General features: G+C 38.3%; 1 protein-coding gene across 10 annotated transcripts in view; it reads right to left on the reverse strand.

The window, feature by feature from the left end:
• The window catches only part of rapgef2b (Rap guanine nucleotide exchange factor 2b), a 100,145-nt gene that overhangs the window by 55,613 nt on the left and 16,557 nt on the right, over positions 1-27,975 (reverse strand). For all 10 annotated transcript variants that reach the window (XM_081611892.1, XM_081611886.1, XM_081611885.1 and 7 more), the window contains exons 2-4: positions 14,487-14,557; positions 12,353-12,409; positions 4,079-4,162 (exon numbers count right to left, since the gene is read on the reverse strand). In XM_081611892.1, coding sequence (XP_081468018.1) covers positions 4,079-4,162; positions 12,353-12,409; positions 14,487-14,557 — 212 coding nt within the window. The remainder of the gene's footprint in view (positions 1-4,078; positions 4,163-12,352; positions 12,410-14,486; positions 14,558-27,975) is intronic.

Below are 27,975 nucleotides of genomic sequence, written 5' to 3' on the forward strand. Positions count from 1 at the left end.
CATGCAACAGAAACTTGAGATGGAATGGCTTTTCTCAGTCTGAGCTGTACTGGCCCGTTTCGCGACACACAAGACACAAATTAACTCATCAGCCTGATTTTCCTCCACTAACCAGGTGCTGATTCATTTAAAAGTGGCTGAAGGTTCTAGAAGCAGTCTGCTCATAATGAACCGACTCAGCAGGGAGGGAAGTTAAACCGTTAGCAGGGTGAATAAAGTTCACAATACAGGGGAAGATATCAAGTTAATTTAAAGAGAAGTTGTTCCGACATTCAGAACAATTCCTCTTGTGTTACTCAGTCCATCATGAAAAACTACAATCTCCACAATTAGCATTTCTAAATTTAGCAGTAAACAAAATCTGTAAGGTTTCCAAAGCAAACTGGATTGCGTACAGCAACAAGTCTGAGTCACATAAGGATGGGAGAAAAATCTGTAAAATAAGAGCTGAGGAACACCGAGGAGAAATTCAGAGGCAATCATTACCCAAAATCAGTTACTCCAAATCTATAATTAAACTAAATATGGCTTTGATTGGTTGCTGGTATAAAACCTGACACACTATACTTACAACTCAAGTGTTATATCATCCTAAGTTAAATAATTTCCAAGAACTTGTGTTAATTAGATGTTTTGTCAGAAAAGCTGCAAAACCTGAGAACACCAATCTGTATTCAGCAAATTGTGCACTTACACTGCTGGCTTTTGTAAATAAACTATATTGTTAAAGTATTTTCTCAACTACTTTTCGAAACATGAACTTTAGTGAGATCTCATTTCTAATCCATGGGGTTAAACATGTCATCCAAGCTTCAATCCATGTGGGAAAGATCCACAAGTTTAGGGGTTTTAGACCATCATTGTAGAATTGTTGGGCAAAAAGGCCAGATTTGCAGTCTCCGCTCAAATTCATGCAATCAACATTATGTGGGCTTGAAATGGGTCAGTTCAGAACCAAACTTGCTCACTTTAATCTTTAATCCTTTCTTTGTACAAGGTCAGGTTTTAACAGGAATCCCAAAATGTTCCTATAAATTTGGGGGCATCAATAATCAGTAATATCTGAGTTAGCTGAACATTTACAAAGTCAACAATAGTCTTTCAAATGGTCAGTTGCAATAATCTGCACAATCAAGCTATATTGTATAGCTTTAGATAAGACATTCATGCATTTATGCTTCTCTTAATCATGAAAAATGTTGGCATGTTCATATATAAAATCTTTATTCATGCAGAAAAATGTTTTTGTCACAAAAATAAACACATTTGTGAACAAATGTGTAATAAATTAAGACTGAAGACTCCAGGTTTAACTTGAGATTTTCTTTTAATCACCACAAGTCAATCCAAAACTAAAGGTCAAATATTCCGGTTCCATGTAAAATAAGATTTCTGAGTAAGCGAGTGAGGAGTTGGTTAAGAAATTGTGAGATTTTCTGCAAAAATAGTTTTATCTAATTTGAAGAAAATCAACACATGCCTACAAAACGCAAACTAACCACTGCTATGGAAAATGGTTTTACAGTGTCATTTCACTGTTATGGCTGTCAAGATAGAAAAGTGAAGATTCTTATTGACTCTTTAGTAATCTGTCATTACAGCAGCTCCATAATGATTTATTGAGCTTCAATATAAAGACATGATGCCTCTTGATCAAGCTTACCAGACCATGCTCCTGCACTCGCTTTAAATCCGTCACCCACTCCTAAAGACTAATTCATAAGAGTTGTATTTTATTTCACACAAGGCTGAAATCACGCACAAAGAGCTCCAACTTCTTCACTTAACGGCTGAGTCATTCATCTTCCCCCAGATCAGATCTCACTACAGCTACCAGGGAGGAGAGCAGAAGCACTGAGAGAAGGATGGAGCCGTATCAGGTTTTCAACCTTGCTGTCAGTCTCGATACGGAGAGCCATTTCTGGGTAAGGTCCGCCTGAAACCCAATTCCAGCGCATCTTTAAAAGCTTCAGGAAGTCCCGCCGGACTCCATTCAGTTCCTCATGTCACAACCAATTTCCCCTCAGAGCCATCCTGCCCTCAACAGTCTTTATAGACTAGATGAAGGAGGATGTGTTTTCTTCTTCCTGGTGCAAATTCAAAAAAGCATCTAATGAGGAGAAGTCATTCTAACAAAGAGGAAACCTGACAAAACTGAGTAGGTAACGGTAAATGTAACTGAGGTCATAGACCCCTAATGATACTCTTAGACACAACATGGGGTGGCCTCCACATATTCACTGATTAGGACTTTTCTTGCAGTTCCCCAGTATAAAAACCAAACTGTTCCTGTTATTAAATGGTTTCCCTTTCAAGCTGAGAGGGTGCTATGTCGTTTAGAGCGGAGTTTTTTTTGTTTTTGACTCGAATCATAAGGTGACCAACAGCTAACCAGTAGAATATGAAACTAAACCAAGGCTTGAAAAGATTTCCTGACAAAGTATCAGCATTTCTCATGAAGGGATGGGTCAGCCATATCTTCAGAATTTGCAGCACATTACTGGTTATAAAACAGGTTCCATTATTAAATCCAGAGAACAATACAAGTCAAAACATCCCTGTTTTTGGAGGCAGAAATTCTGCACATTTTGATAGTAGTAACAAATAAATTGTCACCTTGTTTGAGCCAAACAGCCATTTTCATGGCCAAATGAACACTGTCCTGATTCACGTATTTATAATGGCTACATAGCGTTAGGGGCCACCAGGCTGGTTCCCATATTGCTTCAGTAGAGGAATATTGAAACCAACAAAAACATAACTAACATAGATCTGCAGCAGCTAAATGGCATCAGAGCATCACCCATGTTTTCCTCATGAATCCAACCCAGGAAAAGTGGGTGGATTTGTGAAAATCATGAGTGCTAATTCAACTTTACACACCAAAAATAGAGGCCTCTTTAAGAAAACAAGTTTTGCATGTTGTGAAAAGAGTATTTTATAGAATCTTGGCATCTTGGAGTGTTGTCTAATGTTGGCTGCCGTTTGCAGATCATGTTATTAAAACAATCAACAGCTTCTCTTTCCAAACTTTCCTCCAACATGATTTTCTGAATCTGAATATTATGTTTTCCCATAATATTCAGACTGCAACACCTGGTCAGCTTCTGCCATCAGCCACATCGGCCTCTGCTTCGTCAATGTGAATAATAATGTGGATTTTTACAACCAAATGACATGTTGACTTTTGCAATAACATGGCCATCTCCCTACTCAAATAATAAAACTCCAAAGTTGATCATTAAGCAGTTAATGCAACATATTTACAATTTCAACCAAATGTAGAAACTTGAGAATGTGATCACATCAGTTAGCACATAAGCTCATTATTCAGCAGAGGCTCAGCTATTTCACAACCATCACTTAGTAAAAGCTTTAGGAACTGAAGTCAGACGTTTGGCTTTAACCAACCTGCAAATTATTATCTGGCATCCAGATCACAATTTCACCTTTGTAAAACTGAGATTTGTTTCAGACTAGATCAGCATCTCTGATTAAATTCAGCCATTTTAAATTCCTCCCATGTTCATAAGAACCCAAAGAATGACCCGTTAAGACCCCCACTGCAGAGCCAGGAGGGTTCTGCTCCAATGGCTAAAGCGTCAGCCACAAGCTCAGTGATCGTAGGTGTGTTATGCAAGCCGGAGGGATAAAAAGATCATTGTTTCCAAACCGCCCACAGATAGAGTTCCACATTTTACAGCTCTGGTTGTGAAATCTCAGCTCTTTAACATTTGGGTTTTGGGTCCAGTGGTGCTGATCAGTGCAGAGTTCAGGGAGACATTTCTAATCCTGTGGATTTAACTGTAAATTCCTCATAATTCTTTGTGCTGACAAAATTATTGAGTTTACACAACAAATTTTGTAAAGTAAAAAAAAGAAAATGAGTCATGACTAAATTCTGCAGAAGATATGAATAAGTTATAATGAACAAGATACAGTGGTCTAGAACATCCAGATTTTAAGTTTTATCTCTTGACTATGCAAGTATGAACACTAAACAGCAGGAAGAACACCATTTTGATGTTTCAGGAAGATCAAACTTTCCAATAGCACTGAGGCTGGTTGGTGATCTTACCTGCTTCTTGGAAGAAACATGGACTCCTTGATGAAAACCGAGCCTGACAACAGGATGTACCAGCAGCTTCCCATATCATCAGGGCTGAAAATCACAAGCAAAGACTCAAATTAATACAAAGAATGAGAAACAACATTCCAAGAGTTTTATACACAAATATAGTGAAACAGTAATAAACAGGCGTGTAAAAGCTTTCATTGTTAGTTTGATAATTAGCAACAGTCCCTGTTATCACTCAAATCAGGCAATAGTAACGCTTCACCCCTCAAAGTTCTTTAATAGCTCTTTCTCTTCCGATTGGCCAGTTTCTGCACAGTTTTCATCTGCAGAAATTAAATTTACAAACTGTTGCAATCTAATTAATAACCCCTTTGCTTAAAATACTCTGAAAATACACAGTGGAGTGCATAATAGTGAAGTGGAAGAAAAAGTAAAGATGGTGTTCAAAAACTAAAATCTGAAAAGTGTGGCATGCATTTGATAGCTTTGGCTGTCAAAGTAAAATGGATTGAATACAAATGCATCCAGTAATATTAAGATTTGTTTAATATTTAAAATTTACTCCCAGTATAACTCATTGATGTTTGTGGTTGTTACATAAAATAATTTCCAAACATAAGCATCAATTTAAGAAGCACCTTCATAAACTCATCTTTATATTTTACATCAACATTCTCATGTACACATTTATTAGTTTTATCATTAATAGTAGCATGAATAACATAACAAAGCTAGAAAAGAGCTTCTTAAACATGAATATTAAATAACTGCAGCCCCTTTTTTGACAGTGTACAAGATATTTCCTCCTGGATCAAACATTCATAGATTTTTGCTTTAAAATTCCAATTTGTAGTGCTTTGTGGGAGAACAGTGACTAAAAAGGAAGCAGAAAACAAAGAGAAGGCTTCCTTAGAGATGCACAGACGGAGTAGCACCATGAATGAACAAACCACCCACAGCATTACCCTGGTGAGGGATGCAGACTGAGAATCTGGGCGCTACAGACATAAACTCACACTGACCCTCAGATGATGTAGCAGGCAGTCTAATCCTTACAAGAGGACAAACAAACAAATCCAGAGAATAAATCATACCCACATGCAAGGAGCATGCCTACACCAAGGTATGCAGCCTCAAACCGTACTAGCTTTTTAAAATTATTATTTTAAAGCACAGTTAGCTGGTCTGAGAGATACTGCAATGGAAGAGGTGATGGATGGGGTTTTAGGGTTCAGATAATATCTGACAACTCAGTTTTTTGGATCTTAATGAGAAACACTGACCTTTTATTTTCAAAAATGTTCACACAGAGCAAAAGCATTGCTACACGTTTTCTTGTGGCAATAATGAATAGTAAAAACTGAAAAACTCAATCTGACTTTGCTAGAGTAACTTTAAATAAATTCTTAGTGTTAGGTTAGAAATTAATAGATACATTTTGAAATCAGTAGATCAATTCCATCATCCATAAGTAATTCAACAAAAATAGAGTAATGGTCTCAGCACCTTTTACCTTTGGCACCATTTTCAGGATTTTAACGAGTCGGTTGTTTATTGTAGCGGAACTGAGGATAACTCACGAGGATAAGTTATGTTTTTAATTTGATCTTTTTTCCCTTAAACGGGCAGGATTATGTGTTTTCCAGCCACAGAGTAGCACTTCATAGCACAATAAAGTAACTATGTTACCTTCTGTTGTTATAAAACTGCTGTATGTATATCAAATATCCATCCATACATCCATTTTCTGTACACCCTTTTCCCTAGTGGGGTCGGGAGGGCTGCTGGTGCCCATCTCCAGCGAGCGTTTCAGGCGAGAGGCGGGGTCACCCTGGACAGGTCGTCAGTCTGTCGCAGTATATATCAAATATGACAAAAAGAAATGTAACTTTACAACTTACTGCCTTGAAATTGGGCCTCTGTCTCTTTAAATAACTCAAAAAAGTTGATTTTACATATTACTACTAGAAAAAGCCAGCTTTTCCCTGAATGGACAGCAGCATTTTTTTAAAACAGCACTCCACTGTGGACACTGTCAGTATATGTACTGTGAGGCAGCTGGCAGACTGTAAAGAGGAAGCAGAAATTCAGAGAAGGAAACATTAATCCTGAGTTTTTAACTGGTAATGTGACGTGAACCCAGAAGCTAAACATAGAAATTACAGACCAGTTCCAAACTGACGATTCCAGTAATCTTCAGAGATCGCTTTCTAACCGTACAACCAGTCGGAGATTTAAAAAGGAGTGACAAAAGCGAATGAAGTGGATTAGCATAGCCTGTCAACAACATGTTACTGTGGAAGGTCATCTCTGCTGCCCAGATATTTAGCATAGCTATTAGCTATTAGCATGTCATGAGACCGACAAGCAAAGTTTAAGGACTAAATTGGACTTTTTAATTAAAACCAGCAAACCAGCAGAAACATGTGACACTGGTTTGCGCTTACAGAAAAGTAAAGGATGGATGAACCTATTATACACCTGCTCCTACACAAGAACATACATTTACACCCAACACCTCTGTGCTGCTGACTTGTTCTTTTTTAATCAACTCTTCCTCCTCCTCTCCACACTTTCTCCTGACAGAGTATAAAATCTCTCATTTATTCAAAAGGAACCATGCTCCATTTTCCACTGTCTCTTCCCGCTCTCCCACATACTCGCTCCATACTTTCATGATCCCTCTCTGCATTGGGATGAGCACAAACAAAACCTTCAATTATTAATAACCAGCAAGCACAAAACGAAGGAAGCGCCTAACAAGAGGAGGAGGAGAACGCACCAAAACAAAAAAGACTCAGAAAGAAGACTAAGATGCTCTGGGACGGCTTGACTGATCTGGGTCATCCATACAGGAGGCAATAGTCAAACAGTAACACTGTAAAAGCCCACAGGGAGGCCTGGAACAACAGGGAGTCTGCTTGTGTGTGCGCCACGGAGATGGAGAGGTGAAACCATGAAGACAGAACGCTTCCAGTATGTAGAGTTTCAGAAAATGAGCTTTGACTCATGAAACATGAAGCAACAATTAAATTCCCCTTATGATAATCAATGATTAGTACAATCCAAGTTCAGAAGTTCATAACTCTGCACTCCTCAGATTTCAGCATGATAACCACTTCCCTTCTGGCAACGCTCAGCTGGATTTTTCTGGTTTGAGCTCCAACTCCAACATCAGCTAAAAACAAACTTTAACATTTTTTGCTAATTCAAACATTTTTTTATCTTTGTTATATGGAAACTTAAAAGGTTATTCCAGTTCATGATCTTTTTATCTGTTAGAAGTTACTCATAAGAAATGTTCAAAACAGTCAAATATTTTACAATCTAAGAGGAGTTTTTTAGTACTAATGTATACTATTGTCAAAGCAGACATGAAGTCAAAAGTAGATTTACTTCCACAAGTTCATACAAAGTCTCTGAAGATGTCGGTCTTACATAGACTCCTGATCTAATCAACTCCAAACTGATTTACAGATTAAATTTTTAATTTATATAATGGATAATAGAATGGAAAGGATAAAATTAGACTAAGATGAATATAAGTATAAATATATAAAAATCAAAAAAATTAAAATGTAGATTTAATATTTATTATATCCTTGACAGGATATAAACAAACATGAAACATTTCCATCTAGAATATATTTTTAAAAAAAAAGTCATGGAGAATTTCTGTTTTCATATGGGTTTAAAATCAATATTTAATCTTCATACAAATGATGTTTAATAAAGATTATTTAAACAAAAGCAGCTGTTGGATTTTAAGTGTTTTTAACATGACAGTTATGATTTCTTTATATGTGAAGCAGTTCATACTACAATGGATTCCCAAACGGCCAAACAAAGATGTAAGAAATGTCCACAAAGAACAACACAAGGTTACACAGAACGAGGAGTTACGACACAACGGTGGTTTCTCTCCGCTGAAAATAAAACAGCAGCGGTAACCATTAAGATGTTATTGTACGGCTGCCTTCACCATGAAATTCTCCAGAGACTCAAAGCCACAATATGTGTATAATGTTACGAAATAAAGCCAACAATTTTTCTACAATAAACAGAACCAAAAACAGCTCGAGTGTCGGGGTAAGAGGCATTGTTACCTTAGTGGGATTTCTGAGAACAGAATCAAATATTTCCTCCTTACCCAAACCTGTTCTATCAGTGCTGAATGTTGGTTAGCTACCAAAATGTGAAAAGATTTTAATGAGATTGCTTTTCCCCACAAAGAGCTTCAGAGCCTCACAAACGTAGGAAATGTCAGTCTGGAAAAATGTAGAGTGCTGTGAAACATTATTTACCCCCCTTTGTTTTAGTGCTGTTGACAAAGATGTTTCACATCATTAAACACATTTAATATAAAAAAAGATAAACTCAGTAAGTACAAAAATGTAGTTTTCAGTGACATTTATTGAGGGGAAAAAGCCTGAATAATCTTTCAGAATTCTGCTCTTTCTGTTGTCAGTCTTATGACCGGAGAGGAAATCCCTGGTTGCTATCGTGATTTAGGAACTTGGGATCAGCTGTTTGTTATATTCGCACCATCAGCAGTTTGTGACCCAACGCTGATGTAATGTCCAACATGTGGTGACTTCTGCTCCAGTTCACAGAGTCCAGATCATATTTACACAAAACAATGTTCAACCAACTGGTTAGAGATTTTAAATGTTTTATAGACAATTTCCGATCTCTAGTTTATGGAACGCTTGGAAAAACCAAAGTAAATTTTTATGAACCAGATTTATTTTCAACTTTTAAGAAAGATAACTTAAGAACCTGACAAGAAGCTCAAAGAAGGGAATAAAATCTGTTTTTCACGGCATGCAGATGTTAAGATGGATAATTCGGAATAGATTAACGAACGGCTAAAGTTGTTGAGGAACACCAGAGGTGGAACTAAGAGGTGCTTTTGTGTAGCCGTGGTTTCTTGGAGATTTTGTTGATCTGTGTGCCAAATAATCAGATATTGTTTTAAGAATTAAAAAGAAAACAAAAACCTCAGCTCATTTTTGGTAAAGTCATACAAACGGAGACTGATATGTCTTCTGGAGATGATAGAGATGTCAATGGAAATGTCTGGAACAGAGTGAGGAAGTAAAAATGAATGAAGATCATTATGGAAGCATCCACACGTTTTAACTGTTGCACACTTCTTGAAAACTTGACAGTGGTTTCTCAGTCTTTGTGTTTCTACCATGTGGGTGATAACTCCCTCATGCTGCATTTTTGTCCTTGTCCCTTTTCCTGCTGCGATGGTGGCACTGAAGCGACAGTGGTGAACTGGGGCTCTCGTTCAGAACCATCAAAGTGTGTGTGCATAGAGGAAAAAAGTCTAAAGATTCTGTGCATGTCATTACCTGAATTAGGATTGTGTCTCAACCAGTAAAACTCAATGTTTTGGCACTTGTTGGTCAAATGCAGTTGCTGATTGCTGGTTAACTACATGCCTATAGACAGTCACAGCCTCTACCATCATGCAGCATGCCAGAGCTGCGTTGCTTTGCGGCCTTTGGTTAAGGGCTCAGTGCAAAACACCTCAGGATGTACAAGAACCTGTGAGATCCTTTCTAAAGGTATCCTCTGAATAGAGACCCACCTCTCAACTGGTCATTTCAAACCACAGAAAAACTGAATTCACTGTCTTTATTATTTATAGTTTCATTCATATTTTACCATACAGTGCTTCTAGCAATGTTATAGGATTAATGACTAATATTGCTGACATTTTGGAGATTTCAAGGGAGGATGTTGGAGACAGGTTGAAAGAATGTATTTTTTCTTATTTTTTTAAGAAGAAACTTGTTACCACATACAAATTTCAATATATATATATTATTTGTACTTTCTGCTGCATAAATGTAAACAGCTTAAATGTGACCAGTGCATCGCATGAGTCAAATATTCGTAGTTATGGGCAATTCTAGGCAGAAAAATGTTCCCACCGTTGAAAACATTGACGTCTCCGCGTGAAGATGGTTGAGCACAATAACGTTACGACCGTAAACTCTGGGAGGTTCTGCTTTTTATGGGATGTCATGTCTTCAGAAGATATTAAATGAGACTGTTCATATCTGTGCATATATATAGTGTCAGCACTCCAGGGAGCTCCTCAGGCAGTAAATATGAGAACTGTTTTTAGAAATACTGTCTTCATCTTCCCATCATTACTCCAGGACCGCCGACAGCCACAGACACTCAATGAGCTTAGAAGTGAGCGCTTCATTAACTAACTTCTGGAAATTTTCTCTGTAGGAGAGAAAAACTTAGAGTCCGGGTTTAGCCCAACGTAAAAATCGGATGGTTGAAGGAGAAATCCTTGTCTCACTGATGACAAACTCCTAAAGCATTTATTTTTTGGCAAACTGCTTCAGCCATATGATTACCTTAACAGCCCTCCTCCCTCATTGGCTTTTACAACCCTCATTCCACAGCATATTGCTGCTACTGTTCTCAATAGATAAAGACGTGATAACGGGCAGTTAAAGGTTTGTTTGATCCATGGGGAAAGGTCTGATTGAGTTCCTGCACGACAAAACTCAATCTGAACCTCTGCTGTTTATTACCCCTGCTTTTATCAGGGAGTGCGCTGCACGATTTTTATGGGTTAATAAATGCAAACAGACATGCAACAGAACAGCTGTGCCAAAGTCATTGGAAAGAAAATGGCCACAGGCTTAGAAACATGTAATGAGGAAGAGAGAAATAACCTGCTGTGTTTCTGAGAAGGTTTTTAGTTCACAGCTCTATCAGAGCAGAGCTGCTACATCACTGTTTCTATGAGAAGTCAGCTACAAGGCACACAGACTGCCTGGTTATAATCCTCAACTACTTTCTGAATGTTCCACACCTTAGGAAACTTTACTGACATCAGAGAACCAGGTTTCTATCTGGTTAAATACAAACAGTATGCTTGGAAACCTGAAGAACTTCTTCTCCTATTTTAAATTTACATCGTAGTGCATCTTGTATAAATAGGAGCTGGCTGTACACTTCATCTTCCACAAGATTCAGCCGAAGCTTCCTGCTTGTTTGGTCAACATGTCACCGAATACTTTCAGGACACCACAAATCAGTCCTCAGTTAACATAACACCCGTTTATTAAAGTTTTTATGGTTTTCATGTCAAAATTATGGGATAAAGAAATGGATCAAAGTATGGATGATGAACTGATGCTTTTATAGATGGACAAAAAGAAAGATGAGCTGGATGGATGGAAACGGCTTCCATGGGAGAAGGGATACATCCAGCAACACAGAGGACTAAAACAACTCAACCAATTAGAAGATAACACCACACTACAGCTTGTGTAGAAGTTTTAACTTAATTCCTTGTTTCTATGTATTTTGTTTTCATATTGTTAGTGTCTCAGTGTGGTTAAAAGTGGTCTTGGAGTATATTTCTCTCATTGTTCAGAAAATGCTCATTAAAAAACATTTCTGCTTGCTTTTCGGCTTATATCCTTCAGTAGGTGAGGATTGTTGATCAAAGCTACTTTTAAAGATTACAAAAATCTATAACTTATTGTAAGCAACATATACCAAACTAGAAATGGTTTGATATTTCCATGGCACAGTGTGTGGTTCCAGAGAATCATGCTCAAACTTGAATTCATTATTCAACCACTACTTAATCTGTAGATCTTTTGTTTGCTCAGCTGCTAAAGCACCAGGAGGACTGCTAGGAAGGTGTCTGGGCTTCTTCATTATCTCCTAAAACACATACGAGGAATGTGAAGGAAGAAAACATAGTGGACACTGAACTCTCTCCAGCCTGTGGAAAAGCTTAGAGTTAATTAACAGACTTCATTCTCACCATGGGTGTTAGGAAGTCGTCAGCCTGTGACAGCAGTCAAACACTAAGTGTTGATTCTGTGAAGCGCAGCAGTGGCAGCCTTTGGAAACTGATCTAACACATCCACAAGCTTTCAATACACCTTCCTGATTCAATTAAACCACAAATTATATGTTAAAGGAGGAAGTGTGAAGCTGTGACCAGCTAACGTCCTACCTCTACTGTAAAAGATATTTTTCTCTTCTTAGCGGTGCTCAGATGCCTTGAAACAGTGTTTACTCACTAACGTTCTACAGGGGATTGCCTTAACTCCGTCTGCACTTTAGACATTTGTTTTCATTTGCCTGCAACGTTTCATTTGCTCTGCTGTGTGCAGCCACCCTGTTTCAGTTCATCAATAACATCCAGTTATTGCCGGGGTCAGAGCCCGTAAATCTGTTACTTGCTGCATTCATGAATGCACACGCTGTAGGACTTACTAGTAAAGCACTTCGTTGGCCTCGTGTCTCTCGTATCGCACCGTCTCGCACATTATTCTGTGGAAACAGAGCAAGAAGGACGTCAGTCACCTGCAGTAATATCATATTTATTACAAGCACTGAAAGAAACTACATAAAAAGCTTTAGCAGAGGTAAATATTAATTTTATGTTACATTCATAGACACATCCAGGACATTTTCTCAGATTTATTTTCCACCACTTTTAGAGACGTGCAGTATGTCCGTTGTCAGGTGCTTAATGCTTTTATAAATAGCTGGCATAAGGTTCTGCATGCTTGATGAGGAGAAAAAAAAAGACAGACACACCAACAGACAGACTCTGAGCTCCAGGTGGAAAAGTCTGATCTGTCTTCAGACATTTCTGCAGTTCATAAAATCCAATTAAATACTAATTTAGAGCTGCACGATATACTCAACTGTATTCTTCATCAACATTTCAATACATCATAGCTGCAAATCACCGACTGTATTCAATATTTTGTAGACCACTATATTATAGGGACCAAGCTTGCACATCACAACAACTGACACGGTAAAATATGTTCCAATAATCATCATAATCTGCTAATGTTACATTTCATTCATCCTAATTGCCTTTGTGACACCAAAATGATGTGCAGCCAATCTAAACTTCATTCATCCTGCCACTAACCACCTGTAGGATGGCAGCTTGAGCCTCTGAGACTTTCTTAAAGAGAGGCAATGCGACAATAAAAGGTTTGCTTTTAGATTAGAGGAGTTAACCCTGAAGCTTATAGCCAAGATTTAGCACTGACTAATCGAGAAAATAGAAAACTTTCATCTAGTTCAAATAAACAAGACTAGACAACTGGCCTAGCATGAACTACTTTCTGCTCCAAGTGGCACCATGTTAACAGTCATGTGCATTTGACAAGCAGCAGGTCTCGTTTTTGAATCGCATGGTTCAGCTACATAAACATTTAAAAAGCCATAGAAAACTTTTCCCCATGTTTAGAAATTCTTGTGTGAGAGAACTGTAGTGAAATCAACTATAGCAGGAAATCTAGTTTCACAATATTCAAAACGAACTTAAAAAAACTGTTGGAAAAAAGTAGCTGTGAAAGAACCACAAGAGAAAAACAACACATTCCTTGCGAGGAAAAATGTTGAGAAAAAGGACTTTACATAATCCCATAGTTAGTGGGATGTCTGGAAGTTGGCAGGAGTGGTGGGCTGGTCTGTGGGACTACGAGGACATTCCTGGGGATCCGAACAGGCAGGACCATGGCGGGTTGCTGCTGGGCGGGAGGCCTCTGAAGGCTCAGGCGCTGGAATGTTCTCGCTCACGAGTCGCACGCTGAAACATTGTTCCCTACTCCACATAATCCCTGTGTGTGCACACAGGCCAGGGTGGGAACAGACCTCTAACACACACTGTTTGGGCAGCGAGGCAAAATAGGCGGGGAAGCTGACATAGAGAAAAAAAATCTACAATTTTCACACATCAAATAGGTTGAATGAAAGTGGACACAGACCAACAATTAGAAGAAATTTTACTGGACTGAGTGAACAAGTTTAGAAGGTCAAATTTAATGAAATACAGATGTAGTAAAAAATGACAATAAAGAACATGGTATAGTGCAGATCATCAGGCTTTTCAATATGGATACAGATTTCTATTATATATATGTAAATTATATATATATTTTGTTTTTTGGGCAGCTCTACTTGAAACTGACAGACTTTTTAACCTTGAAAATAAAATGCAAAAGTATGTTAATTAAAGCTGGAAGAGGGTAAACAATCGAAAGCAGATTGACTAAACAAAAAGAGGAGACAGGAAGAAGAATCATGAGGTTAATGTGGAAAAAAAATTGACTAAAAATAATGAGCTTATTGTCAAATAGCACCCACAAGCAATAAAATGTGATTTTAAGGGTCTCTGGCTTCTATTCAGTTTTATTTTTATCTTTTGTAAAATTTATATTAAAATATTCCAGGTATCGAGTCTTTAGAGACCTTAGAGGGGAAAAAAAGACCTTGTCGAAGTTTTCAGTTCTTCCTCAGCAAGTTGCTGTTAGTTTCCCATCTTAGATGTGCGCCGATAGAACATGTTTGTATCAGAATATCTACGTTTGGTGCAGACGCTTACCTCAGCTGGTGCTCCCGCAGGTTGGACAGAGCCTCCATCCCATGGAGATACGAGTAAACGATCTCCAGGTCCTGAGGAAGAGGAGCAGAAGGTCAGTCGGACATAGATCCGTGCCAACTTAATCATAAGAGTTGTAAAAAGTTAATAAAGCTCTGTCTATATGTTCTTGTGTAAATTATTCATCATTATAACTGATTATATCATTAATAGTTTCAGAAATAATTTTCTGGCATCCCTGAGCTGAAATTAAACCCATTTTTCCTCAATAAATTTCATCTGTGATTATTAACATTATTCTTGTTAAATGAGTGTCGCCACAAATTGATGCATTTGAGCGTTGGTGAATTATAATTATCCATTCGCTTCAACAGTTATGATGCTGCTAGTTCACGCTGCAGAACATAAACCGACTGTGGGATGACGGAAAACTCTTAACAAGCGCGGCTTCATTGACTTGTGAGTCTGAACGTTGAAATAGACGGCAATAAAGCAGCAGCAGAGAGGGGAAGAAATAAAAAAAGATCCACGGCTCAACTATAAACTCTATTCAATTACTTCATCAAGTGACCCAGTGAGTAACTCTGGGATGGTCTGGCCGCTGTCCAAGTCTGAGGTGAAACAAAGTGGCCCTCTCCCAGAGCTGGCAGACAGCACAGCCACCCCACTGTCTGCCGCTGCACACTGGGCCACAGACCTCCAGGCCCTGAGTCTGGGCTGGAGCTGCACGACTGGTGGAAGCTACTGGGAGGCCTTTGTAGGCAGAAAATTGGAGGTAGATGTGGCGACGGCAGAGCGGCGGGACAACAGAGAGCTTGTCCTGAGACCCGGCCAGACGTCCGCATCAAGCCACACTGAACGCACAGTTTGTCTCTGGGTTAAGTGTCTCACAGCAACAATCCTGGAATTATTGAACATTTTGTGACATGGAGACAACTGTCAGAGTTCATGCTGTGTGTGAGAGGACTGTCAATGTTGTATTCCTTCATGGAAAACAAAATGAATAAAAGAAGACAGAAGAACTGGAAGACAATCACTTTTTAGAAAGATAAAAGAAGAAAACTTTTGACCTGAAAGGCTGCAGACAGTATAAAGTGTGACCAAAATAACTCAAATCCAGGTTATTTTCTACCTTCAAATCAAAACCAGTCAGGAAAAGCTGCAGAAGATGGTTTCTTTTAATCTCTCTTATGAATGAGTATCGCTAGCAGCCATTTTGATCTTTTGTTGTTGAAGGAAATGAATCAACGGTGTAATTAGGCATGGGATGGTGCTGGGAGATATGGAGGACAAATACTGCTAAATTTACCAATAAATAGAAATAAATAAATGGTTTGATTAAGTAATTTATGTATCAAATATTGCATGAAAAATAAATAAAAATAAGGACTTTTCCCAACTTATTTTATTATAAAGTGCAATATAAATGACTATCTCATTTTCAACAGGATGGTTTAGAATTGATTTTCTATTTTATGCCCAATCTTATTGATTTATTAGTTTCTTTTTTTTTTTTTACATTATTCTTTAATGCATTTATTTTTATATACTGTTACAACTATTAATGAGATGCTATTAAATACATACTGCTGCAGCACACTGCAGGTCAGCTGGCTGAAAAGAGATCCTAGAATTTTCTACCTCCTGTAAACAGATAGTTCCTCTCAACACCCTTATAAAGACAACAGTTTTAAAAACTACAGTTAGCAAGCTACAAGGACAATGTATGTTATAAAGCTAGAAAGTATGACTTTGTGTGTTTTCCCCTTTTCTTCCCCAGTTTATTAAACTTTTGTTACAAGAGCAGAAGTTCATTTAAGAAGCTCACAATACAAATAGCTTCTCTTGGTTTCAGTGGCTATAAAATGATGAAAGGTAAACATGTTTAAAATGTCAGGTAAATAGCATGCATTAAGTGTCTATTACATGGTAATTCACAGATAAATTAGTACTGATGAGCTCTCCCTCAGGATCGCTGACCTCTGTGCCACACACCGGGGCTCTGTTAGCTTAGCGAGCTACGTAAACAAACAGCCCTCCACCAAGCTGTAAACTCACTTGTCACCACATGTGATTGTACATATAATGAAGTTATTAAGAAAGACATAACGAATGACAGGAGAAAAACAGAAAAATATAATTAAATAAAAAATGTTCTAGAAGAAAAGAAAACCGAAAAAACTAAAACCAAAACAAGAAAAACAAAAATAAGAAATTACATTCAATGTAACAATGACAAAGGCAACAACATCTGTAACAATCACCTAGAGAGACTATAACAAACAGTCCTTCTAAAATAAGCCTCACAAATAACAATTATAACTGTAACCACAAATAACAATTATAACTGTAACAATCACTTAATGTTTCAATTTAAAACATTTTTGTTTTAATGTTGTTAAATGGCAACATTAAAACAAAATGTTGCCATTATGTTTTAAATAGTTAGATCACACTCGTTTTAGTTTGGAAGTTTTATTTTCAGCTATGTTGTGAGAATGTCATCCCATTCCTGATTCTACCTTTGATTTAACAACAAATGATAGTTACACAGATTAATTATGCAATAACATTAAAATGTTGCAAAGTATAAAATAGAGGTCGGTTTGGATGCACATAGAGGTTAGCGTTGCCATGGATACGGTTTCTGTATGCTCACACAGTGAAATCCTGAGTAACAAGATTTCAATGTTCAAAAGGTCTGAAGAGCAGCTTCTATTTTAAGACAACTACTGCCACCTACTGGACGACAAAAGAACAGCGGTAAAAACCACTGAATTCAAGAGCAGCATGGCCATTTCGTCAATTTTTAAGCTGATTATACATTCAAACAATACTCCGTCTTAAAAATATATGTTTAATTATTATGAACACACATATGTGATGCATGATTTTCAGATGTTTTCAGATCAAGAAAATTTATTTAAAGACAATTGTTTTGTTTTCTTGACCTTTGACAACTACAAAGCCAAAGTTTTGCAATAAAAAACAAAAGTTGGAGCTATAAAATGTTTTTTTTGTTTGTTAATTTGCTCTTTTATTGTTTGTGACGCTGAGAAAGAGAACACGTCATTGATTAGTTTTTAATTTAAAAAGCAATAGGTTTTTTTAGAGCATTACAATTTTTTTACAGGAATAAATATAATCTATGTAGAAAGTCTGGAGTGTTTGTCAGCAAGAATCTTTCCTACCATTATGTCTGCATTGTTTTGATTATTTTTTTATTTTAACCACTGACTATGAGGCAGCTTGGTGGCCCGGTGCTCTAAAGCCAGAACCACATAACTGCAACAGAACCACGTCTTCTTCTTCTTGCTGGCTAACCACAAGAACCATCAGCCAGGAATTTAGCTGCATATTAGTTTCCTCCTTTGCTGTGATTTAAAAATACGCTCATATAGAAACCAACAGATTTTCCACAGATTTTCTTTTAGCTCTTTCAGAAACCAGTGACTATAAACATCTAAAAACAATGAGCGTGTATAAATAACTTCATGTAAGGAGATGAGTGCTTCCTAAGACGGCAGGGATTTAAGCTAACCTTCTTAAGCACTAGCAGAGAGACGCCTACAGGTGGCAGTGTTTGCAGGCCTGTTTCTGCCTCCAGATTGACATCACATTGAATAAAGCAGCACCACTGAGGCGCTGCCTCACACAGAGAAATATGCAAAACCATCAATTGTGGCTTCACTCGCAAATATTTCAGACTGACTCTATGGAAAGAACGTAAAGGACCCCATGTTTTCCTCTCCCCTGACCTTACATTTTCCGGTCTCTAATACCCGTCTCCTCCTGCATATGGGGCAAACAGAACCAGAAATTACATGGAGCAAAAAGATGAAAGTTGTATGGGAAAAAAAATTAAAATAATTTTCTGAGAAGTTTATTCAAAATTAAGAGGCTCCAGCTATTTTAAAAGCTACATTTCTTTCAGCGTTTAGTTAGGACCAGTGGAGGAGGCAGTCTGGTGCCCATGTTCAATGTTTGAAAGCAAGATCAAGAAGAAGAAAGAGCGCTGGGCTGATGAAAGCTGCTTTCAGCTACATTTCTGCTCTTTGTCTGTTATGGAGAAAAAAAGCAAGTCCCAGTCTAAACCAGTAACAACAATCTAATCCTTCTCCATTCTGCCGATAAACTAATCCTTGTAGGAACACAGGTGGCCCCCACAGGAGGAGAAACATACCCAGACGCTGATCTAGGAAAAACCCCAAAGGGTTTGTTTTTTTTAACTGGTTTCAGTCCTGACGTAGCACTGACACACCGGCAACCGGACCTCTGCAAACAGTGATTTCCTTGATGCAACCGAATCTTACACCTTCCTTTGTAAAGGCAGATGACAGGAGAGCAATGCAGCCAGACAAGTAAAGGCATTTCCTTTCCAGGACAGGAATTAAACAATGGCAGGCCTTGTATGCCCTGTGTGGGTCCCGCAAACACAGGGAGCAGGCCATCCTCAGTTTCCCAGCCCTTATGTTGGGCCCCCCCAGGGTGGGAGAGGTAGTGTCCGGCCTACTGCCAGCCGATTGGGTGGCAGAGCACTCAGCAGAGAACAGGAAGTCAAGGAAGTGATTGTGGATTTATCAGGAAGCAGTAAGTTTAGTCTTACTAGGCAACTGAAACATGAAACAAAACAGAAAAGCTAAGTTTGACTTCTTGTCAGACAGGAGGAAAAAACCTTAAGGTAAGTATCTGGTACCAACTAACAGTATAGCCATTGTTAGATCATTTTTGTCCCTTACTACTTCCTTAATGTTGGCATGAACTAACCATTTTTTCTTAATGTTATCAAAACCGTAGCACATCAGTTCATGTTTTTTGTAGTTTGTTAGTAAATAATAAAGCTGTCATGAAACTGATCAAACCTTAAAATGTTTTATTTAATTGTAATACTTCCTAAATCTTTCATTACTACTTTTTCCCTTCCATTTTGGTTCTTCCCATCATTCCCATTTGGGTCAATTGAGTCATAATTTGAGACAGGCTGAGGCTCCTGGACAAATTAATATAAAGTATTCTCCTACTAATAGATATTAATTGTTATTGTTACAAAAAATCTGAAAAGAAAAAAAGAGAAAATCAAAAAAGGAAGAGAATATGTAGGAAAAAAGAAAAAGCATGCAAAATGTATGGCATGACAAAAGAAAGAAAAACCCTTAATACACCAACTGGCTGATTGTTTAAATCAAATAAACATGCCTTTTTAGCTCTACCGTCACATTATAAAAAAACGAAAAAGCAGAGGAACCTAAATCTTAACGCAGCAGTCAATGTCACGCCACTATTTGTATTCATTAATTTAAGAGCTCTGGGTCAGGCCCAACAGCAGCTCAGCTTATCGCCTAACGCCGCGGTGTCTGTGTGCCAGATAGTGGGATTTTCTCAGGTCGGACCCCTTTTCACCGCAGCACAAGTGGTCAATGCATTTATTCATTTGGCTTCTGGCTGAGAGCAGATAGCAGAGCTCTGTGTCCATCCATCAGCAGCTTCAGACAAGCATCAAAGGGAAAGGGGCTGGAGCGTTTCAGAGACAATGGGACTCTGTGGGAGAGATTAAAGACCCAGGTAGGAAAGTGAAGGACATTTCGGATCGTATCAGACGGATCTGCAGGGAAACAGTATTTGTATGTTGAATCTGAAAGAAAAGCTACTTGTTTTCTTGGTTTTTTTTTTTTATGTAAAATATATATATAAAGGCTATTTATACGAGTTAAGTTCTGATATTTGAACCCACTTGCAGAACAGCAGATACACATGGAGTCTATTACTTAATGGGTCAGCAAATTGCATGTACAGGTTCTATGTTTGTAATTTGCCATCATGTTTGCATGACAAATTAATGGCCAACCGATAAAAATCAGACATGATTGGTGTGTTAGCGCGCCACTGGCCACCCAGGGCCTCCAAGCAGAGTGAATCAACGACCATGTCTTCTTTACTGATAACATTAACATCCAGCTGGCCGCATTAAAGCCCACAGCGAGGCAGGTGACCACAATCACATCCTGGTTTCTGGCCAACTGGGCTGCAAAACCTCTGACTCACGATGACCTGTAACATGTCAGTGTTTTTATTAGAGCAGAGCTCTATTCCCATATTCTCTAGTCACTTTCTTACAGATTGATAAAAGAAAGACACATTTATCACATGTCTGGTGGTGTGTCTATGACAGGCTTTTGGTCATGGAGAAATGCAGCAGGTCTGAGCAGAAAGAAGCTATTTTGTGGCCTTACTGAGAGCTCTGCTGTTTTATTTATTGATTCCTATGATGGTGTAGATTTTTCATCATCACATTTCCATGACAAACAGCCCGTTTGCGTTTATTCACTAAATGCAAGTTCTCTTATGAGCTCCTCCAGACTTTCTGTAACATATTAGTTGGAACAAAGTCAAGCAAAATTGATTGATTATAGTTGCATTGGTTTATTTTCTTTATTATTTATTCAGCAGGAAAAGTTTTCAATGTGAGAAGCTAAAACATGACATGAAATTTACTCCAGATGTCAATAACAACTGAAATGGTCAACAAACAAAGCTAAATAAAAAATAGTTTCAATCTAGTTTGTGAAACAAATAGAATGTCTTGGAGAATAGGTACTGAGAAAATGCAGAAAAGAAGAAAGGGGAGGGGGTTGTAAAGAAAAACTGAAACTCACTGATTAATCACAGTGACTCATTTCAAATGTTTATTTTCAGGAGTAAGGCTTGGAGCTTGAAAACCTAAAATACAGCTTCTTGCCAAATTTGAGTATAAATTAGAACCAGAAAGACCTGGAATTAGCAGATGTCTTTTGTTCCATTAAGACAAAAAAGATGTCTATGCGCAATACTCCACTGCTGAAGAGAAGCATGGAGAAGTTTGTTTAAGGATTGTTGGAAAAGGTCTAGACAAGACAATTCAATTCAGGAAAAAAACGTCTAGCCAAAATGTAACTCTTTAAATATTATTCCCCACAGAAACATCAAACATAGCTTGAAGTAGAGAGGTGGGAATATAATGGGCAGGCTGTTTTTCAACATGTGGTATGTAGAGTTCACTTAGCTGAAGGAAGAGTCGACAGGAGAAATGTACAGAAACATTCCTGGTAAGAATTTGAAGATGAAACCAGCGGGGATTTTTCAGCCAAGAAAACTGTCAGCTGATTTCAAGAAACAAAAAAAGAGTCAGTAGAAGCGCTCAGTAAGTCATAACCTTAGGAAAGAACTGAAGATCAAGAGCGCATAGAAATCGACCACAACCTTCAAGATTTAAAGACAGCTTGTGGGGAACAATGGACCAAAATCACAAGAACTGTCTTATTTCTACTTAAATTATTCATAATAGACAATAAAACAAAGGACAGATGGGGAGACAAGGTACCGACATCATTAGTAGCTCCAGAGCACCACCCAGCAAATGAGAGGAGGGTGTTTGAAAGAGTTTTCACTCTGAAAAGCCGTCAGTCCTCAGAGTGAAACAACTAATTCAAGAACCAGAAAACGTGTTCTTTCTTTCCTATTGAACAGAAAAAAAAGCTTCTCTTTGCTCTGAGAAGATGACTGAAAAACTGAAAAAGATGGCAGTAGGCAAAATATTCCGAAAGAAAGGACAGCATTGTGCCTGAGATTAAGCAACTCTGGATTAAACTGGGCTCATCAGGCTGCAGGAGTTTTTAATGTACGGCAAACTGCAGACAAACTGCATTTTCCTTCAAATTAGCTCATTAAAACGTCCCACCATTGACCATTCTTCCAACCTCCAGTCCCGAGAGGCAAAGTGGGAATGGCAAATCCAATCTCATTGCTTTTGCAGAGAGGATTTCCTGTTGTTCTCTTTGAGAAAACAGCTACAAAAAGTACAAATTAATCGGCCTCCGCTTGAGCACAGGAACGACCCAGTTTTACAACAACTGCTCGTTTGTCACTGCAAGGTCAGCTTTTCCTCCATCCTCTTGTTCTCTCAACTTTACTGAGGGCCAAAGCAGGGTTGCAATCAAACAACATACCACAGGAGTGTATTATTTATGCTAAAACACCTCATTTAAGAAGAGAGTGAACTTTTTATTTTAACAAAAACATGGGCATAAAGATGATGCCTATAATCTGTTAATGCTCATAAATTATTCCAACATAATACAGTGATCCACAGCGTTTAAAGGTCCTGTGGATTACTCTGTAGCCTTTCTATTCTGGTGCCCCGCCCTCGCTGAGAGAGCCACCAGCATTCCTGGATCCAGTTACCGGGACATCTCAGCGTCCGTCTTATGTATCAGCCCGGAGTGAAGCTTGCATTCCTCATATGTCACCGGCAAATTCCTCAGTACTCTATTGACTGCTACGCAAATGCAAGGCATGCCAAAACATTTTCACTGACCAATCAGGCAAGAGCCACCTCAGTCAAGTAATATTACGGAGTTTAATTTGACCACTTTCATCTGTAGTGACAGTTTATTCTGTCTGCCAAGTCATGGTTAGTTCGATGACTTAGCATTGGACCAAGTCATCGAACTAACCATTGACCAGTGACCGATTTTCAAACCTTTGTGGAGGAGGATAAGATCATGCAAAAGATCGGTTTCAAGGCTGATCACAAAGATCAAGAAAATTGGGGCTGTTAATGTAAATTATCATAAAACAGAACAAAGAAATGCAATATTCTATACCTTTTCAAATTATAACACCTAAAAAAACAAACAGCCTTACAATACAAAATTCCTCTATGAATTGACACTACTTATTTAATGGTTATAGCTGAAGCTTTTCCATATAAACCTCAATGATTTCTTCATCACATTTCATAAGGTTTTACAGCACCTGCTCTACCCATTTCTGTGCACTACTGGTCAGCTGGCTGAAAGAGGGGTACTACCCTCCTTCCCAAATTTACAAAAAAGAGAGGCAAATTTAGAGATTTGGAAATAATTTTGATAAAATATAGGTTTAATTTTGGGGATTGAACAATTGAAAACTATATTCTTTCATTTTTTTGGAGTCTATGTATTACAATCAAAAACAATAAATAGATGTCATAGATATAATAATCAGTTTCCTTTATTATTTGTAACAGCATTGGAGATATCTTTTGCCTCTGTATTTTAAATAAAAAGCATCTGGATTATGTTGAGGTTTTACCCAAAGTTATCAAACAGGAAGCATCTTATCCATGCATATGCTTATTATTTTTTAGATTTTGTGATTCCAAGTATTGAGTTTTTTTTTCCTAATGTTTGAGCTTTATTACAGTCCATAAACAAGTCTTTTGGCTGATGTTAAAGGACAAGGTCACCCAGATCTAACTTCCTTTAAGCCTTAAAGACATAACAGGATTTTCTTTGGAAACAAGCAGGAATGCTGACACATCCTGCAGTGTCCTCTTCCCAGTCTTCACCTTTGGCTTAATGCAGCTTTGTATAAAATCAAATGTCAGCCTTGTCTTTGTCTCAAATCTAATAAAGAATGAGTCTCCATCTTAGTCCGCGCACCAACCCGAGGTGAACGCTGGTGAATAATGAGGTGGACGGAGCAGCAGTGAGAGGAGACAAACAGCCTGGAGCAAAGTAACGAGGTAAACGGACAACTGGGAGTCAGACGAGTGCTGAAGGTTGGAAGGTCATGTTGTCTACGATGCAGTATCCGCTAATGACAATATATTGCTTCACATTGTCTACTCAGCTAAAACAAAACACCACGTCTGTGTGCCAAGTGGGACTGAGGAAGACCACCTCCTCCACTCCTCACAGCTGCCAAAACCGCAGCGACGGCATTTTCTTCCAAAATGTGCAGAGCATCCATCACGCACCTCAGGGAGGCGGTATGATGCTCTGCCGGGTGCCGCTGCGTAGCCTCTGTTTGTGCTCAGGAGTGTGTGCCTGTGTGCATTCCCTCGCCTTTGTTTGTACATTCCCGTGTGTTAACACGGTGGCCGGCAGCTGTCCTTGACTCTATATTGACAGAGAGTGTGGGATCTGCACGGTATTTTTATCCATTCGCCTGAGTGAGCGAGCAGGTGGATGCTAAAACAAGGTCACATGGTGGCAGCAGTCGCTATCTGCACCCGCTTTCACCAAATAAACTGGCCTGAACACAATACCAGCAACTAAAATTGAGTTTATTCATTATTTATAGATTAATTCTAAAAGCATGTTAATTCCACATTAATCTCAACATAAACTAACAACTTCAATTATATTTAGATTCCAGTTTGGACAGCTAACTATGTTAATGTTTATCCTTCAGATGGGACTACTTTACACCCCTTCAAAGAATGCAGAAACTTTTCAAACTTTTAGGATGCCTTGTTACTGAAATTGTAAGTATGTGTGTTTAAAAACAAATCTATTTTCATGGAGATTTGTAAGGACTGACATACTGACCTTTTAAGGGTAAAAATTCGTAAAATGTAATTACTGTATTTTCCGCACTATAAGGCGCACCGGATTATAAGGCGCACCTTCAATGAATGGCCTATTTTAAAACATTTTTCATATATAAGGCGCACCGCATTATAAGGCGCATAAAATAGACGCTACAGTTAGGGTTGCCACCCGTCCGTTATTGAACCTATACAGGACGCGATTTGTTCCGTACTCTACAAATGTGGATGTGTAATAATAAAGAAGTGGTCCCCGAGTACTTTATATAGTATATAGCATAAGGCGCACTGTCGGCTTTTGAGGAAATTGAAGGTTTTTAGGTGAACCTTATAGTGCGGAAAATACGGTAATACTGAATGAGACACCCACAGTTTTAAAATATTAACTCAAAGTGAAAAAAAAATCTGATCATATTTTAAAAACAAATTCTGGATTGACATTTTTTATCTTTAGGACCTTGAATACAAGATGTTTTTCTGTCTACTTTAAATCTGATGACGCATAATAATAATGATGAATCAGAACTCATGTTGTCAACCATTGACACTCTTCTTTCCCTAATAAAAATAATGTTTTCAGATCTTTGCATTTTATGTGCCGTTTTCACGGAAACTGTTGTACTATTTTAGGTGGAGGGCTTGTCGATAAAAATAGTGAAGTAATGTAAATGCACTGGTTAAAATCACTAATGTAGATATTAATATTTGAAGTTAACAATTTTAAAGTGGAATTAAACATTAAACATTTTTGGGATAAGCTGAGATTTTTTGGTTTTTATGGATTTTAAAGAATTTCAAATTAATTTCAGAAAATTTTACAGTGTTGATTTGTAAAAAAGAAACATTCTTGCCGACTTCCTAAACATGGGATCAAAAAGACAAACATTTTTGGACTATCATATCATATTCTTACTTTACAACACTTTAAAACCTATATGGAATTGTCAGGAATAATTCAAAGCTAGTTATCGGTCTTACTAATCACCGGGTGTTAACGGTTTCAGACAGCAGAGTGGACTTTACCATTTTCTCTCCCAGGCCTGGAAGCTGAATGCGGCAATAGACACACACTTACATTCCTCTGCCACCTGTTTAGATGTGTTCAAGTCAGAGACGGAGCTCTGCTTTTGCTTCCAGACAGCGTCCACTTCAGCTTCTGCTACAGATTGATGGAAATTACACCTATCAGAATGCTAATGTGGCAGTCTGGTGAACTGAAAAGCTATGCTGCCACAGCCAGAAGCTGATGTTTCCTCCCCACCAAGCTCAAGCAGCCGGTGGGCATGGCGACTGGTTGGAACGGGAGCCAGGGAGGCATGTGAATGAGCTTAGCGGTGCCCACTTGAGCTGCTCGCCAGGATAAAACCCTCAAGACCGATAATGAACTCCGTCTCCAGTGGGATGCAAATGAGATGAATGGTGGAGAGCAGGAGAGTCGGTAAAGTCTGGAAAATTCGTCTTAAAAATAATAATAAGAGGTGGATGTACTTTAATGATCAAACTGTTTTGGTAGGAAACATATCTGAACAGACCACAGGGGATCAGACTTTTCCCATCCATTTGCTTTGATCAGCACTGCGATCTGGACATGAATAAATGTGTCTAAAGTGCAGTAAATTAAAAACAAAACTGTTCTACTGAACCAGCAGCACCTAAAATATTCAGTCTTCACATCCATTGCAATTTTCACAGATTTCTTTAACATCTTCATGTGTTTTTATATGAGACAAAAACAAAGTAGTGCTTAATTGTTTACATTTTTTTTACAAATAAAATATTAAAGTGCAGCATGGATTCATCTTGGAGTCTACCCGTGTGTAATTTCATCTCAATATAAGCTGATTTCTATTTAATGTTCGCTAATGGGGCAAAGGGAAGGAAACAGCCTTGTGCCCATTGAAAAGGGAACATTTTCAAACAGCTTAAGGGAAAACACAAAAATTGTAGTAGGTGTGATTGCAAATCCTCTGAAAATGTAAAGATTTTCACAAGGGGTGCACAGATTTCCTTAATTTTGGAACATTGGTGATTGTTCAACACTTCCATGTGAAACTGATCTACCTCCAAAGTCTGAAAAGACAGCCACTGTCTTTTGCTCTGCCAGGAGAGAGGACTGACTGCCAGAGGAGAACTGGAAGAAACACTGAATTACAATCACAGAGAACTGCTGATACGGTCACTTGAACACACTCAGACTATGATCCCGCCTGATGACCCCGTCAGCGGCGGACGGAGAGGACTATGCAGAAGTTTTTGTAGCTTTATCACAACAATCTTGTCCTAAAAAAATTTATTTGTGTTTTTAGTGTGACAAAATGTGGAAAAAAAGGGATGAGTAGAACATTTCACAGCGATTCTTCAAAGCTACAATGTTCAGGTACAAGTTCAAACATCTTGTGTCCAAAACTTATGGAACAACCAGAACCTGAAAGAATATTTTGTTAAATAACAGACTAATCAGCATAACAGAATAAAAGGGGAAACAGTACAAGAGCTTCTATATGCATATTCTGAAGCTGCAGCAAAAACTGCCAGGACAAAATACTCCACTCCTGTCCTTGTAGGTAACAACAAGATAAGTTCATCTACGATGAAGGACAAACTTTACTGCCTCCGTCTGGCAAGTTGTTACCATTATCCCTGCAGCAAGCAGGCTGCTACAGCTATTTAATTATCACTGCTGACTCAGTGAAGCGTAGTCAATATAAAACAAAGAAACATATTCCAAGTTTTTCCTGAAAGTAGCAAATAAAACATTAACACCAGTGAAAATCAGATACCTACAGGGCTGTGTTGTACTTACTAAGAGCTAAAGCAGCATAAAATGAACAATCCATCTATAAACACCTGAAGCTCGTGGAACAAAGTGGGGGATGTCTGGTCACAGTTGGGGTCCTCCTGGGTCCCAGCAGAGGCTCTTTGTTGTCACTAATGCAGACATGCAGCAACAAAACACATCAAGCAAGCAGCCTGCTGGCACACTCCGTTACCACGGTTACTGACCGCAGCCTGTTCAAAGCCAGCCTCTGTACAGAACTGACCGTAGACACCACAACAAGCAGTAAGTGCTGGCAGTTTGTATCCACAAGCTGGATAAGGTGTGCACAGAAAAAGAATGGCTGCGATGCTGATTCTGTATGGATC

Source organism: Poecilia reticulata, chromosome 10 (genome assembly GCF_904066995.2).
Source record: "Poecilia reticulata chromosome 10, P_reticulata-male-v2, whole genome shotgun sequence".
Taxonomy (NCBI): domain Eukaryota; kingdom Metazoa; phylum Chordata; class Actinopteri; order Cyprinodontiformes; family Poeciliidae; genus Poecilia; species Poecilia reticulata.